This window comes from Coenobita brevimanus, chromosome 97 (genome assembly GCF_032717465.1).
Source record: "Coenobita brevimanus isolate Jiangsu-jjx chromosome 97, ASM3271746v2, whole genome shotgun sequence".
Lineage (NCBI taxonomy): Eukaryota > Metazoa > Arthropoda > Malacostraca > Decapoda > Coenobitidae > Coenobita > Coenobita brevimanus.
Genome location: NC_137050.1, coordinates 11,573,671 through 11,591,163, shown reverse-complemented (window position 1 = coordinate 11,591,163; position 17,493 = coordinate 11,573,671). Strand labels below are relative to the sequence as shown.

At 41.9% G+C, this 17,493-nt stretch overlaps 1 protein-coding gene across 1 annotated transcript in view; it reads right to left on the bottom strand.

Moving 5' to 3' along the window:
* Positions 1-7,543: 7,543 nt before the first annotated feature.
* LOC145413821 (uncharacterized) overlaps positions 7,544-17,493 on the bottom strand; it is a 514,227-nt gene continuing 504,277 nt past the window's right edge. Inside the window, exons 22-24 of the mRNA XM_080283483.1 lie at positions 14,120-14,245; positions 12,789-12,968; positions 7,544-9,274 (exon numbers count right to left, since the gene is read on the bottom strand). Of these exons, the coding sequence (XP_080139609.1) occupies positions 9,160-9,274; positions 12,789-12,968; positions 14,120-14,245 (421 nt within the window). The 3' untranslated portion in view covers positions 7,544-9,159. The remainder of the gene's footprint in view (positions 9,275-12,788; positions 12,969-14,119; positions 14,246-17,493) is intronic.

Below are 17,493 nucleotides of genomic sequence, written 5' to 3'. Positions count from 1 at the left end.
CTAACCAAACCTAACCTAACCTAACCTCATCTCACAAGAACAAGGGTAACCTAACCTAACCTCACCTCACAGGAGCAAGGGTAACTTAACCTAACCTCACCTCACCAGAGCAAGGTTAACCTAACCGAACCTAACCTTACCTCACCTCACCAGATCAAGGGTAACCTAACCTAACCTCACTTCACCAGAACAAGGGTAACCTAACCTAACCTAACCTATCCTCACCTCACCAGACCAAGGGTAACCTAACCTAACCTAACCTCACCTCTCCTCACAAGAACAAGGGTAACCTAACCTAACCTCACCTCACAGGAGCAAGGGTAACCTAACCTAACCTAACCGCACCTCACCAGAGCAAGGGTAACCTAACCTAACCTAACCACACCTCACCAGACCAAGGGTAACCTTACCTAACCTAACCTAACCTCACCTCACCAGAACAAGGGTAACCTAACCTAACCTCACCTCACCAGAGCAAGGGTAACCTAACCTAACCTAACCACACCTCACCAGACCAAGGGTAACCTTACCTAACCTAACCTCACCTAACAAGAACAGGGGTAACCTAACCTAACCTCACCTCACAGGAGCAAGGGTAACCTAACCTAACCTAACCTCACCTCACAAGAACAAGGGTAACCTAACCTAACCTAACCTAACCTAATGTCACCTCACCAGATCAAGGGTAACCTAACCTAACCTCACTCACCAGACCAAGGGTAACCTAACCTAACCTAACCTCACCTCACCAGACCAAGGGTAACCTAACCTAACCTCACCTCACAGGAGTGGGGGTAACCTAACCTAACCTAACCTCACCTCACCAGACCAAGGGTAACCTAACCTAACATAACATAACCTCACCTCACAGGAGCAAGGGTAACTTAACCTAACCTCACCACACAGGAGCAAGGGTAACCTAACCTAACCTAGCCCAACTTCACCTCAACAGACCAAGGGTAACCTAACCTAACCTAACTTCACATCACTAGACCAAGGGTAACCTAACGTAACCTAACCTAACCTAACTCACCTCACCAGACCAAGGGTAACCTAACCTAACCTAACCTCACCTCACCAGAACAAGGGTAACCTAACCTAACCTAACTTCACCTCACCAGACCAAGGGTAACCTAACCTAACCTAACCTCACCTCACAAGAACAAGGGTAACCTAACCTAACCTCACCTCACAGGAGCAAGGGTTACCTAACCTAACCTTACCTAACCTAACGTCACCTCACCAGAGCAAGGGTAACGTAACGTAACCTAACCTCACCTCACCAGACCAAGGGTAACCTAACCTAACCTAACTTCACTTCACCAGAACTAGGGTAACCTAACCTAACCTAACCTAACTTCACTTCACCAGAACTAGGGTAACCTAACCTAACTAACCTAACCTAACCTCACCTCACCAGACCAAGGGTAACCTAACCTAACCTAACCTACCCTCACCTCACAAGAACAAATGTAACCTAACCTAACCTCACCTCACAGGAGCAAGGGTAACCAAAGCTAACCTAACTAACCTAACCTAACCTCACCTCACCAGACCAAGGGTAACCTAACCTAACCTAACCTACCCTCACCTCACAAGAACAAATGTAACCTAACCTAACCTCACCTCACAGGAGCAAGGGTAACCAAAGCTAACCTAACCTCACCTCACCAGACCAAGGGTAACCTAACCTAACCTAACCTAACCTCACCTCACCAGACCAAGGGTAACCTAACCTAACTTCACCTCACAGGAGTGGGGGTAACCTAACCTCACCAGACCAAGGGTAACCTAACCTAACCTAACCTCACCTCACCAGACCAAAGGTAACCTAACCTAACCTGACAAGAACAATGGTAACCTAACCTAACCTCATCTCAAAGGAGCAAGGGTAACATAACCTAACCTAAGCTAACCTCACCTCACCAGAGCAAGGGTAACCTAACCTAACCTAACTTAACCTCACCTCACCTCACCAGAGCAAGGGTAACATAACCTAACCTCAACTCACCAGAGCAAGGGTAACCTAACCTAACCTAACCTCACCTTACCAGAATAAGGGTAACCTAACCTAACCTCACCTCACCAGAGCAAGGGTAACCTAACCTAACCTAACATCACCTCACCAGCGCAAGCGTAACCTAACCTAACCTATCCTCAATAAAGTAATAGTAACCTAACCTAACCTAATCTAAGTTCAAATCAACAAAGCAAGAGTAATTTACCCTAACCTAACCTAACCTCACCTCCCGTCACCAGACCAAGGGCAACCTAACCTAACCTAACCTAACGTCACCTCAACAGACCAAGAGTAACCTAATCTAACCTAACCATAGCTCAAATCACCAGAGCAAGGGTAACTTAATCTAACCTAACCTAACCTCACCTCACGTCACCAGAGAAAGGGTAACCGAACCTAACCTAACCTAACCTTACATCACCAGATCAAGGGAAACCTAACGTAACCTAACCTAACCTAACTTAATCTCACCAGACCAAGGGTAACCTAACCTAATCTAACCTAACCTCACCTCACCAGAAGAAGGGTAACATAACCTAACCTAACCTAACCTCACCTCACCAGACCAAGGGTAACCTAGCCTAACCTAAAATAACCTAACCTCACCTCACAAGAACAAGGGTAACCTAACGCAACCTCACCTCACAGGAGCAATGGTAACCTAACCTAACCTAACCTCACCTCACCAGAGCAAGGGTAAGATAACCTAACCTAACCTAACCTCACCTCACCAGAGTAAGGGTAACCTAACCTAACCTTACCTCACCAAAGTAATAGTAACTAACCTAACCTTACCTCACCAAAGTAATAGTAACCTAACCTAACCTTACCTCATCAAACCAAGGGTAACCTAACCTAACCTAACCTCACCTCACCTCACCAGACCAAGGGTAACCTAACCTAACCTCACCAGACCAAGGGTAACCTAACCTAACCGAACTTCAGCAGAGCAAGGGTAATCTAACCTAACTTAATCTCACCTCACCAGAGTAAGGGTAACCTAACCTAACCTCACCTCACCAGACCTAACCTAACCTCACCAAACGAAGGGTAACCTAACCTAACCTAACCTCACCTCATCAGACCAAGGGTAATCTAACCTAACCTAACTTCAGCAGAGCAAGGGTAACCTAACCTCACCAGAGTAAGAGTAACCTAACCTAACCTAACCTCACCTCACCAGAGCAAGGGTAACCTAACCTAACCTACCGTCACCTCACCAGAGCAAGGGTAACCTAACCTAACCTAATCTCACCTCACCAGAGTAAGGGTAACCTAACCTAAGCTAAGCTAAAGTCACCTCACCAGAGCAAGGGTATCCTAACCTAACCTAATCTCACCAGAGCAAGAGTAACCTAACCTAACCTCACCTCGCCAGAGCAAAGGTAACGTAACCTAGCCTAACCTAACCTCACCTCACCATAGGAAGGGTAACCTAACCTAACCTAACATCACCTCACCAGAGCAAGGGTAACCTAACCTCACCAGAGCAAGGGTAACCTAACTTAACCTAACCTCACCAGAGCAAGGGTAAACTAACCTAACCTAACCTCACCAGAGCAAGGGCAAACTAACCTAACCTAACCTCACCAGAGCAAGGGTAACGTATCCTAAACTAACCTCACCTTACCAGAGGAAGGGTAACCTAACCTAACCTCACCAGAGCAAGGGTAATCTAACCTGACCTAACCTAACCTCACCAGAGCAAGGGTAGTCTAAAGCCATGTCCAGACGAGCAGGCCTGATCGGCGGGCATGCCCGGTATCGGGCAAATATGACGGGCAAACCATGGAAATCCCCGATCTCCCATTTAGCGAAATCACCAGGCGGAGCCCGGTGGCTTGAGGAGCTACAACGCTGCCAGACGAAAGTTAACGTTGCGTATCTATAGAAGGGTTGGCTTCCATTTTCACGTCGTTCTAACACAGTTCACATCTTGCAATGTCTAACCGGGAGACTGTAGTGAGGCGCCCACTATTTGCTGGTCAAAAGCACTTACAACTAAGTTAATACAACTTTATCGTGAAAATCCATGCTTATGGAATGTAAAATCACCGTCTTATAAGAACAGAGATAAACCCATAGCAGCACTGAAGGCCATTGCTGCTGAGATTAGGGAACATGGTGCTTCCGTTACAACGGATGATATTACAAAGAAAATAGACACTCTACGTAATCAGTATGGGCGTGAATCAAAGAAAATTAAGCTTTCAAGGAAGTCAGGAGCTGGGAGTGAGGATGTTTATAGCCCCAAGTTATGGTGTTTTAAGGATTTGTCATGCCTCACTGATACTTATATCATAAGACCTTCGGTGTCAAACATGGACAGCCGCGATATTACCGCGATATTACCACCCCCTCCCACACACGGAAGGATCAGCAAGGAAGTGAGTAGTCTGAATTGTTAAATACGCAACTCATCTACATCGAGTATTATGCGGAGAATATATTACAATGGAGTATCGGTACCCAAGTACAACAGTGAGAATATATCTCCAAAAGAGCACTTGAACCTGATAACAGACGTAAATGTCACGAACAAGTACGTCTTTCAGCCCTCCTTCCCCTATATTTGGTGTAAAATATTTACGGGAGAATTTAAAATGACATATTGTCATTTAAATACGGAATAGATTATTGTACATGATATTCAGTTAGCTTATACCGCGTATTTATGATGGCCACATACCTAATGCATTTGTGCTCTTTGTTCGGTGCCAGAAATGTGGTTAATCGACCCAAAAAATGAGATAGATAGAGAGAGAGAGAGAGAGAGAGAGAGAGAGAGAGAGAGAGAGAGGTGAGGGGGAAAGGAAACATAATACAAGTCACTCGAAATGTGGATTGAAGCAGAGTTTAGTGGAATTAGGATCCACCCCCCTTCCCCTCAAACTTCACTCCTCGCTCTCCATATCCCTGACGTCAGATGCACTGTTGCCAGCCCTGATAACCGTAATATTATCTTTCGCTCTGTAGGGGTGGGTGGGCTTTTCTTTTATGTGTGACTTGAGACGAGTTGGCAGAAGGATAACACGGACTAGGTTCAGAAAATTTGATTACAGCATATGAATTATGTGTATGCGCCCCGACTGGTGCAGATGCCCTGTGTATGTATCAAACAACGATAGGCTGTACAGTGCACTAACAAGGCAATAAAAGGAACATTGTGTCAAGTGATACTCGTATTTGTTTGTGTACAGTGGGTCTCGTACCGTAAGTCAAGCACCTTAACTCGATATATCAACATATCACAGTGTCATTACAAATTAAGTAGTGTTTAATAAATATAAATCTCACCTGCAAGTGATCATCCTTGAGTACCTCGTATATGGCCCGACAGGTTTCAGGGATTATGCAGGACAAGCTCTGTTTAGATATGCGTGTAGTGTACTGCAGTGCCGAGTACGTACACCCAGTTGCTAGAAATCTCAGCGTTGCCTCCAACCTAGCTTCTGCTGTTATGCTGTGTCTCATGTTTATGTCTTCTTTTCTGATGTATGGCTCCACCTTTGCTAGGAGTGTATAGAAAGTGCTTACACTCATTCGCATGTAGTTTGTAAAGTCTTGTTCATAGCCAAGTTGTAGTTCTTGTAGTAGTGTTGTATGGCTTCCATAAACATCTCTTCTATTGAGCCGTTCTTTGCACCAAAGTCTCTTCTTTTTCTTTATAAGCAAACCTATAATTATGCTACACAATACTGTCTTCTTCTCAGTAACACTGGGCACCATGTTTCTCGTACCGCACTCGACAACCAACTGGCATCGTCGGGCACGCCCTCCAATTCATCGACTCGGCCGTGTGGACAACATTCACGGGCATGCCCGACAGAATTTGCCCGTCGACCGCGCTGCCCGCCGGGCACGCCCGCTAGTCTGGACATGGCTTAACCTGACCTAACCTAACCTCATCAGAGCAAGGGTAACCTAACCTAACCTCACCAGAGCAAATGTACTAACCTAACGTAACCTCACCAAAACAAAGGTTACCTAACCTAACGACCTATTCTCACCAGAGCACAGGCAACCTAACCTAACCTAACCTGTTGGCAAGGGGATGACCCTTTCTTGGGGACACAGGGTGGGAAAGCCCCCACTTGTAGGAGGGGGCATAGTGTTAAATAGGATGGGGGCCCATGACATCACTCATCTAATTTACAATTTTTTTTTTTTTCCCCTCCCCGAAGTCTGTCCATTCCAACGTGCTTTGTGTCTTGCAAGAAGGACCACAGCCAGCATGGCGAGGCGCTATCTCATGCATGGGGCAGCTGCTCTCGTGCCTTTTTATCATCATCATCATCATCATCCGGCCCTCGTTTCCCACCCTAGGGCAGGGTGAGGAGTAGCAATGTCCAGACAGCCCAAGTTTGACTCATCTAATGGGCCACGCTTCCATTCACTCATCATTCAAGCCCCCGGAATCCTGGCTCTATCTGATACACCTTTTTATTATCTTTATTTCCTTCTGAAGGGTAAGCAATCAGACTTTGGTGATAATATATATTTCAGCACCAGGAGGTACAACAGGTGTCAGGTTATGTGACCTTAACCTAGAGCCTGTGTGTGTCTGTGCGTGTGAATGTGTCTTTACAAACATACATTTATACAGGTGTTGGTGGGTATAACAAAATACAAAAAACTTGGGGAGGATGAGCATGGTAGGTATAGGACTGGTTACTGTACTGAGGAGGTAATGGTAAATATATAGAGTATTCATATATTTATAAAACTGTTTCATATGGAAAAAGTACTCTTGACAACAAAAATATTATAAAACTTATCAGGACTAGGAATGTGAGCTTCAGATATAGAAGCCAAGAGCATCATTATGTTGAAGTACATTTTATTTAGATTTCCAGACCTCAAAAGTGAGCTGGAGGCAAGTAAAAAAAAAAAAAAAAATCTTTAAGGAAGTAAATAATATTAACTAATAAAATAAATAATGCTTGATGTCCTTGGCTAAATTTTGCTGATATGTTCTTGCAGTGCTGAAGGAAAAGTGGCAATCAGCACCAAATTTTCATAACGCCATTTTGATCTGAGAAGTTAAAAGAATAGCACATATACATTCGCATTACTAAATTTAAGACTAGGAAGAACATCGGGAGGCAACTTTGGCGTTATTTAAACAGTATATACTCTTCTCTAAAACACAACTCCGCTGCCTCATTGGAGAGTTCTTGTAAATAAAATATCATACTTTTTTCGTTAAGGCTCTCTGGCTAGTATAATATATAAAAACGAGCACATGTGTACCAATGATGAGGTCGGAGTGCCACACAGACCATCCGACACTGTGACATTATCACACACCTTCACGGTCAAGGCAGCTCAATAGGAAGCCTAAGTCAGAGATATTTTATAACTTTATGGCATATGAGGTCAACTTTCACAGTTATTAGTAATACTGTTGTTAGGTGTGCCAATACAATGACATCTTGATATCTTATTACAGTATTAGCATACTGTAAAACTATAACAACCACACCTAAAAGGTTACAGCTGCAATAATGATCAAGTTGGAATTCAACTGAACTTTGGTTGCTTATTCATTTTCAGGGGTGCACCCAGGGGGTGGGGGGGGGGCACTGGGCCTGGGCCCCCCCTTAGCTCTCTGGATCCTTTAAAAATTTATATTTATTTATTTCGATTACAGCAAAACATGAAAAATTGGCAAGTACTGTACAAACAAAGCTCCCCGACTCTAAACTTGCATGTGACCTCCCCGTAATTATTGCATTACCTGCACCTCAGCTCACCACAGGGCCCCCCCTTAGAAAATTCCTGGGTGCGCCCCTGTTCATTTTTATCCCCTTCCCCAGTAATTATATAAGCCAGTCACAAATTATCCCTTGAAAGGTGTAGGAACTTCAGGCTAAGCATTCATATTCCAGGATATTTAAAGAGTGGGTGATTGGCCTAAATTCCTAGTGGCAAGTAATGGCATAAGTTTAAAATCTGGCAATACTGATCTATATCAATGATGTACGTAAAGCCATTTGTTTTCATAAAGTGAAATACTGTGTTATTTTCCTTATTAACATCACAAAATACCCAGAATGCCAAAAAGGACCAAAATTTCTTCTGACTTATTCTCTGATTGTCAGACAAAGCAGCACTTTGGTACAAAATTGGTACACAAAGCAAATCTGGTTTATCATACAATAACAAGACATTAACTATGTACATTTCATATTATATATATATATATATATATATATATATATATATATATTACATACACTTACTGTATGTACTCAATGGAATAAAAACAGAGTCCTATCTCAACTGAGAAACCCTACAAAGGAATGTACACTGGTCCACATGGATTTGGTAGTTACTGGGCACATTAACTTGAACACCTTGAGTACATGTTGGTCACTTGTGATAGGGGGAATTATAAAATTTCGTATATATTTTCTGTCAACTTTCACAAACCTCTGGAAGCTCTGGTATATGTACTTAATCACTTCTCCTTGTTAGCTGCTCATCTATGCAAAGTTCTAGGTTAATGTCTATTCTCAAATAAAAATGCCAGTCAAAAGGCAGCATCTCCAGACCCACCTTACTGTTCTTTACAAATATCTGCTACAATGAAACTGTTTCTGTTACAGCTTTTGCAGCAATAATGGGAATAAGATATTCTGGAGCCCATGTGAGGATAACTGGGAATCACTGTCTTTTTGGGAAAAAAAATATTAATCTCAGCCTAACAGGGAAGGCAAGGAGTGCAAGACTGAATTCATCAGCCCATTAGCACTGAGGAGGAACCAAAACCTACACTCTCGGACTCGATGGAAAAATAATGAGTTGAAGGTCTTTTTCTGTACTCTGGTGGGTATCTAAGTCTTCCTCTTAGTGCTAGAGGAGGGGTTTAATATCTTTTTCTTTGACCCTAGGAGTGCTATGGGGGACCTAGATCTTGCTCCTAGGGCTGGTGAGGATGACCTGGATCTTACTCCTACAGCGGGAGATGACGACCTAGACCTAACTCCTTGCACTGGGGATGATGACCTAGATCTTACTCCTTGTGCTGGAGATGATGATCTAGACCTTACTCCTTGGTATGTGGAAGCAGAAGACCTGGGCCTCACTCCAAAACCCTGGGTATGGAGTGAGGCCCAGATCTTACTCTCCGAATGCTAGACTTTGCTCTCTGGGCCAACTGCATGGTGCTGGAAGCTCTGGCGAATGCGTGTGAGGTGAGCAGCAGAAATGTGGCCATATACTTTGTTGTACCACTCTGGTGTCCGGCCCCTGATGGAATGAAAAAAAATTTCTTATGATAAAAGTTCCATTACTGTTAACCACTGGTTAATAAAAAATTCAGATTTGTAAATTAGAACTTAAACATTCACCTATAACACAAAATCTTGGTTCCAGCCTCCCACTGTTATGGAATTTTTTTTTTTTAACAGAGGGCATAAAAAAAAATAATCCAGGTTTCCCTACTATCACCCTTGATGACTCCCCTATGCCAGACTAAACCTTCCCAACTTGACTGTTAAAGCCACTGTCACTGATAATCATATTTATAACACACTTACTGTCTATTTAACCCTCAATATACCAAACCCTCATTTAATGAATTTTGGTTTTATTGACCAACTTGAGCTGGACGGGTGTTATGTTCATTTAATGAATTTTGTTCAGTAAAAGAATGGACATATGGGAAACACCAACCAACATGACATGACATGAACAAACAGATTTATTCAAGGCCTACTTGCAGTCTTTATTTGAGTGCAATTACTTCCTGAAAGTCAAGAATAAACAAATATCAGTAAACAGAGCATTTATAGAGAAAAAGAACCATTTAGACCTAACTGTGTGCTATTGTTTACGAGTGTATAGAAGAATGAGGCTGTATAATTAATGATTTTTGTTCAGTAAAAGCCACAACACCTGGGAAATTTTAATGTCAAGGGTCTGGTACCAGTTAGTTTGTTATTTCAACGGTGTACTGTAATTCCTTCATTTCACAGACTCTTTAAGGGTTAATATGCAATACTGCAAAAAGCTTCTACTTGTCACATCTAATATGTACCATTAACCTGCTGAAAGTGATAGGCCTCATTTGGAACTTTCCAGAGTCGAAAGCGATGGGCCTCAAAAAGAGCGCAAATTTCAAAGGCGTACTAAAACTGTGCCACGAAGAGTAGGTGGCTGAAATCTGTATGGGAAACAGGGGCAGGTGGCAACTCTTAATACCACCCACGCACTGCCCCATATACGCTCAGAATATGCGCGCACGGACACCATGAAGCACGCACATAAATTTTCTTCATTTTCCTCCTGTGACACCGCCAACCCCACACCAGGCGCTAGGGGATCTGCACACACACACGAGAGAGAGAGAGAGAGAGAGAGAGAGAGAGGGGATCTGCATGTATGCACGTGCACACACACACACACACACACGAGATATAGAGAGAGAGAGAATAAATATAGGAATGGCCGAAAATGCATCCCTTGCAAATAAGGAGATAAGGCAGACAGCCATCCCTCTTCGCTCTCATTGTCCATTCCCTCCCTCTTCTCTCGGAGAGAGAGAGAGAGAGAGAATAAAATACAGGAATGGCAAATCAGCGTCCCCTCGTCCCTTAGAATGAATGAATGACGTCCTTGTCTTTTATTCTCCATTCCCTCCATCCTCTCTCGGAGAGAGAGAGAGAGAGAGAGAGAGAGAGAGAGAGAGAGTTATGGGTAAATTGTATAATAATGTATGCTCTGTTGGCAAAGTGTAAGGTAATTTATCGTAGTTTGAGAGAGAGAGAGAGAGAGACAGAGAGAGGTTGATGATACAGTAATCACATGATCCTTGCCCAAGGCCATGGTAAATATAGGCTGTTTTTCCCGGAAAATGCCCTTCCTTACCTCACTCACCGTGGGTGGTGGGTTGCTTGCACCACCAGCTGTTCATCTTCTGGCCATTTTATCTCACCACCATGTGACTTTACGTGGTCATATATATATATATATATATACAGTAATCCCTCTAATATCCGAACGCCCAATAGCCGAACATCCCCACTAACCGGACATAATCCTCCTGGGATCCAATATTCCCAAAATGGGCCAAAAACTGCAAAAAATTCGAAAAAAATCTGACTTTTTTTCCCTCCCATAATTTGAAATTCCCGCCTGGCGCCAAACAGCTGTTACACCATGGTCCCTTCACCCCTTCCTTCCTCCCCCTCCCCCCTCCCCTGTCAGGTTGCCATTTGGTATTTTTCATTACCAAGTGTGGGCCAATTTGGTAATGAAAAATTCGTTTGGTAATGCATTAGAATAATGCATTACCAAATGGATTTTTCACATGTATGAGGATACACAGGATGGAGATGGTGGATTGTTTGCTCTCTCTCGATTAATCTGCTACCCTACATAGTGTGAAAATGATCAACATGGTGTTAGTTATAAGGAGAGTGATTACATGTATTTCCACTTGTATATATAATTAGTGAAGAATATATGCTAGCTTTACGAATTTGGTAATGAAAAGTTATATTTGACAATGAAAGTTGAGGAGATTGGTAATGTGGCTGTTGCAATCTGGCAACTCTGTTACCCCACCAACATCAACAGTCACAGCTTAACTCCGATGGAGAGCAGATACTCATAACAGTGCAAGCCACAGGTGCTTGTTTTTTGTGAATAAACAGTGAATAAACTGCAATACCTTGCCACTAGAACACACAGGAATTTACAGTGTTGTGCAGTGTTAAGAAATTAGAATTTAGAGTGCAGAGGATTAACTGTGGACTGCAAACTGGCGGTTCAAACCAGTCCAAGACCAAGGGACTTGTAAGTACCCAGAATGTTTAATATTGTATAAACTCACCTCTAAAACCTCATTTTATGGTTCTTTTGCATTTATTTCAGTCTTTTATGTCCCTTATTGGTGTGATTTGGGTCTTAAATAGGTGCTATGCATGTCCAGAGGGAGTTGTATAGGTGTTTTTCAGAGTTAGGGTCTGTAAATACTAGTCCATAAGCTGGGGCCCAATATCCGGACAGGACCACTATCCGGACCTGCCTATGGCTCTATTGATCCGGATATTGGAGGGGTTACTGTATATATATATATATATATATATATATATATTGCCAGATGTGCATGAGCATTTCCAAGACGATGATGTGCGTTTCATTCAATTTTGTAAGACTCGAAATTTTGGCCTAGTCGTCACTTCCCAGCAGGTACACCCTCCTAAAAAAGTATCGGCACCTTTGGGAACATGCGATGGTTGTGAAAATAAGCAACTTCCGCAGACACACACGAGTCTATAAATGTGGTGCCTCAAAACATATACCACCCAGTAAGTGAATCTTTTTGCAATATTGATTTCTAATAATTGCCAAAGATAAAATCTGCAATTATAATTACAGGAAGCCCCATATATCACAATGCTTCATCCATGTTTCAGAATGATACGTGCTATAAGGGTGCCGATACTTTTTTGGGAGAGTGTACCTACTGAATGATCGTCGCTCTCCACGGGATAAGAGTATATCAATGAAATATGAATTTATATTTACCTTTGTAATGCCCAACAAACATCTGATATCCTTCATAAATGATACAGTATCTATGATGCTGTGTTTGTTCAGTTTAAGTACAAAAGTATAATAGTGCTTCCCCATGTCTCACACCTCTCTTCACAGAAAAGAATAAAAAGAATACCATGATGGTCCCCCAGTGACTCAACCTACATTACAAGAGATAAGTCCTTTACTTTATGATAAGTTATTTTTCCCTAATACACACCTCATATCAAGCCTTGATATGTGCGTGACTCTGGACTTTCCTGAGCCACATGGCTGGATGAGGTAGCGTGAGGCCAGAACAATGCCTCTCATGCCCCCCACTAACAGCGGGGCATCTGGATGTTCCACTGATGTCTCCACCACCACACAGCTGCCCCTGCCCAGGTCACTCCGCCAGTATCTGAGATAAAATGCAGATATAAGATATCAGTTTGGATTTCTAAGGGATCATCACTTCGGTACTACAATAAGAGGTGGTTTAATGTAATGATATACTATGAGGAGCTTACTCTATTATAAGTTGCTACAGAGTTCAAACAATATTCCAAGAAAACACTATCTACCACATGACTCCACTGGTACTGTACTGTACTCACTCCATACATCAAATTATATAATAGCAAACATGCATTACAAAAGTAGATCCACTCACAATTTTAAAAATACAAGGCTGAAGCAATCAACTTATACTTTTAACCTCTGCCACACTAATTCTTTGTAAGGTAGTTTACCACTCCTGAGTCAGTTTTCTAACCAAGGTAAATTGTATCTCATATGAGGTTTGTAGCATGCCCAGTGCAGACTTTTTTTGTACCTCATTTGAGGTCAGCTTGGCAAGGATTAAACCTTATATCCAGTATCAGAGATGCAAGCAGCCTCATGGCTCCTATGAAACCAGAGTAGGGAAATCAGAAACTGGAACAATTTCTCCCGATGCAAATCCCGAAAGAAATCATAATGAGCACTAGAACCCCCCATTCATTATGAAAACAGGAAAAACAAAGCTAATGGTGACAATTCTAACTAACCTTTCACCCTAATGAACATCCTCGGATGTTGAGCAGCATGCCTTTGGCAACATCCTCAGACATGGACACTTTTCCCCTATTTTTCCCATTTTCTTCTACTCGACCGTATATAGCAGCTCTCCTGTTATTCCACTTAGTATTGCCTGTGTCAGTGAATAGTGAATGTGGCCTGTATTGCCCGTTAGGTCCAAAAAAAACTCTGGTCTCCAATACCGATACTTTTTGCTGCAAAATGCCCAAACACTACTATATTTCAACATGCTGTCACAGTTAAGATGGCAAAAGCTACAGATGTGCTCTTGGTGTTTATTTGCAACCAAAAGAATGCAGTTCTTGGTTATGCTCCTAATTCTGTATAGTACCTCTTTCCATAAAGAAAGAAAACTAATTAAACAAGAATCTGCTTGCATCTGGGAGTGCCCTGCAAATCCTGTGCTTGGAGTATAAGGGTTAACAAATGCAACAATATGAATCTAAAGATAAGCAATAAATAACAATTATTTTCTAAAGCCTTACTCCTCACCTGAGCACACAGTAGTCAACAGGAGGGCGAGGTGGCATCGAGTTACACATATACTGAAACACCTCTGCTTGTCTGTCCAGTCGGCACACCACACGCCACTTAAGCAGAGAGTCATCCCAAAGATGCCTTGATCAAATAAGATACAACAGTTACATTATAATACATCACAGGTAACAACAGCTGGAACTAAATTATACAGATGAACAAACATTAAGTACCAAGCAATAAAGAATCAAAGAAAAATATTTACTGTACAGCCTACAGTACTCTGTCCACTTTAGAACAGCCTAAACTGCCACTCCTCTATCTTCAATACTCAGCTGTAATGAGAGATTATCACAAGAACATCATATGAGTCAATTAGGGGTGCTGTGGCCAGCATTTAGAGCTATAGCATCTTTTACTGTCTCATTCTGCCATATGATGCAAGTTCCAAAAGGATGAAAATCTCCACCAACTTGAGGTGGATGAACTATAAATAAGGTGGGATATTCTCAAACTGAGATAGGGGAGTAGGGTGACACAGTGGTAGAGTGTTGGACTCGGGACCAGGGGGTCGTGAGTTTGAGCCACGCCAGGTAGGCTAGCTGCCATGCCGAGAGGGGTAGCGCCCTCCTGTCACCTAGTATGGCTATATGATCTAACAAGGTCAAGCTGGGAGGAACATTTCCCATTCTTTCAAACTGAGATAATAATTAGCATTAGCAAAATTTTTAAAGAACCTCTAAATTTTAAAAATACATTAATACTGTGCAGTACTGCTGGATAACAATCTACTTTTCCCCAGGTATTTTTTTTTTTTTTTTACATTCTCATACTAGCATCATAAAAATTGGTGTGACATTCGCATATCAGCATCATAAAAACAGGTGGGCACTACAACATGTTTTGCCCTGTTTGATATTATTCTACAAAATTATGACATCTACATATATTTTTAATAATGTATCAATCTATCAGTCTATAGTCTTTTGTTGCTGCATCAGGAGCAAAAGGGCTCAGGGCCATGCTACTATGTCCAAGATGAGTGATCAGTCACTTGGTCTTGGGTGGCATCTACTTACATTTTTCACTAACCCAGCACTGCCTGGGTAAAATCATATGATTGTGCATACTGGCACTGCCTGGGACCCTTGATGGCCACTCCCCCTCTTGGGAGAAGTCCCCCGGGGTCCCATTTTACCCCATGAACCTATGTTCCTCCTTGGGCCCATTACCCCATAATTCCCCATGGATCAATGCATACCATTGGACCTATTTTCCCAATACCCACCCACCCACCTGCCCTGCTCACCCCACCAATCCATCCACCCATCCCTCCCATTGTTGCTAATAATGGTATGGTTGTACAAGTCAAAAACTCTATGATAACTGGCTACCATGTTTCCACCATGCTGATGATTACCTCTAATTAAAACTAATTTTGGCCATCAGGGGCACCACTTCAGCAACTGTAATGTTTGCACCGAAATTAGTCATAAAAAGTTACACCTGTTATAGATGTTTAGAGAGTTCTATATACATCCCTCTCAATTTCCATGGATGGGAGACAGAGACAGACAAACAGTCAAAACATCAACAATTCTCTGTCACAATAATTCACACCTTGGATGAATCTGCGACTTTCATACATTATTATTATTATCCATAACAGATGTTTATTTAATAGTCCTGGGACCATCTGAAGGTGGGATTGTTGACAATGCTGCTGCTCCTCTACCAAGTTTGAATACAAGTCAGAGATTGCATTCTTCAGTGACCTCGACTGGGTACAAGTGAGACGGGCACTGGCTTTAGGCTTAGGTTAGTTTCTTTTACAGTTGTTAGGCCATTTAGATTGGCTTGAAACTTTTTTTTTTTTTTTTGGACTCATTTAGGTGGGTTTAGAGATTGGTTGGGGAGAAAACCCAAGGCTCAAAAACACATCCCTATACTGTACACGTTAAATATACCCCGAGATACGATACCCCACCTAGAGATGAGTTTTTATAATTGCATCATTAAACCGGGGTATGAATGTGTGTGTGTGTGTGTGTGTGTGTGTGTGTGTGTGTGTGTGTGTGTGTTACCTAATTGTATCTTTACAGGAATGAGTCAAGCTCGTACTGTCCTGTGTCTTAAACCGTATTTATCGTACATATCCTTAAATTTGTGACTTGTTTTGGCATACACTATTTCATTCGGTAGTGCATTCCACTGATCAATTGCTCTGTTTAGGAAACTGAATTTTCTCACGTCTTTATCACCTCTCTTCTTATGCAGTTTTTTGCAGTGTCCTCTTGCTGATGCTTCCCCATATGTTAAGTAATCATATATGTCTATTTTCTCCTTCCCTGATATGCATTTATATAGATAGCATTATTATGTCACCTCTTTTCCTTCTCTCCTGTAGTGTTGGTAGATTCAGTTTATTTAGTCTTTCTTCGTCGCTTAGATCCCTTAAGCTTGGTATCCATCTTGTAGCGGCCCTTTGAACTTTTTCAATCTTGTCTATGTGTTTTTTGAGATGAGGACTCCAGACTACTGATGCATACTCCAGGGTTGGTCTGATGAATGATGTTATTATCCTTCTTAGCATGTCTTCATTTATGTATGTGAATGCTATTCTCATATTTGCATGCAGTGTATACATGTTCCGTACCTTCTCGCTGATGTGGTCAGCCAGAGATAGTCTATTATTGATAATCACACCAAGGTCCTTCTCTCTTTCTGATGTGTGTAGGGTTTTATTTCCTAACGTATAATCCCAATCAGGTCTTTTTCCACTTTTACCAAAATGATTACATGACACTTGTCCACATTGAATTCCATTTGCCATGTATTACTCCATTCATGAAGTTTATTTAATTCTTCTTGTAGCTCTTTACAAGAGTCTGTGTTAGTAATTCTCCTTTGTATTTTTGCATCATCTGCAAACATATTCAGATAGCTCTCATTTCCAGTGTTACTGTCTATTTCATTTATATACACTAAAAACATGATTGGTGCCAGCACTGAGCCCTGTGGTACTCCACTAGTCACTTCTTTCCATGATGAGTAGTTTCCCCTTAGTACTGTCCTCATTTCTCTTTTTATGAGAAAATCTTGCATCCAACAAAACAGTTTGCCTCGAATTCCTCCTTGATGGTACAGTTTCCATAAAAGTCTTTCATGTGGTACTGTGTCAAATGCTTTCTTGAAATCTAAATAGATACTGTCCACCCATCCTTCTCTTTCCTGTACTGTGTCTGTTACTCTGTCATAGTAGCTCAACAGATTAGTAACACATGATTTTCCTTTTCTGAAACCAAACTGTCTTTCTGTTATCATACTGTGTTCTTCTAGATGATTTACCCAAGTTTTTCTTATAAGCTTTTCTAATACCTTGCTTACAA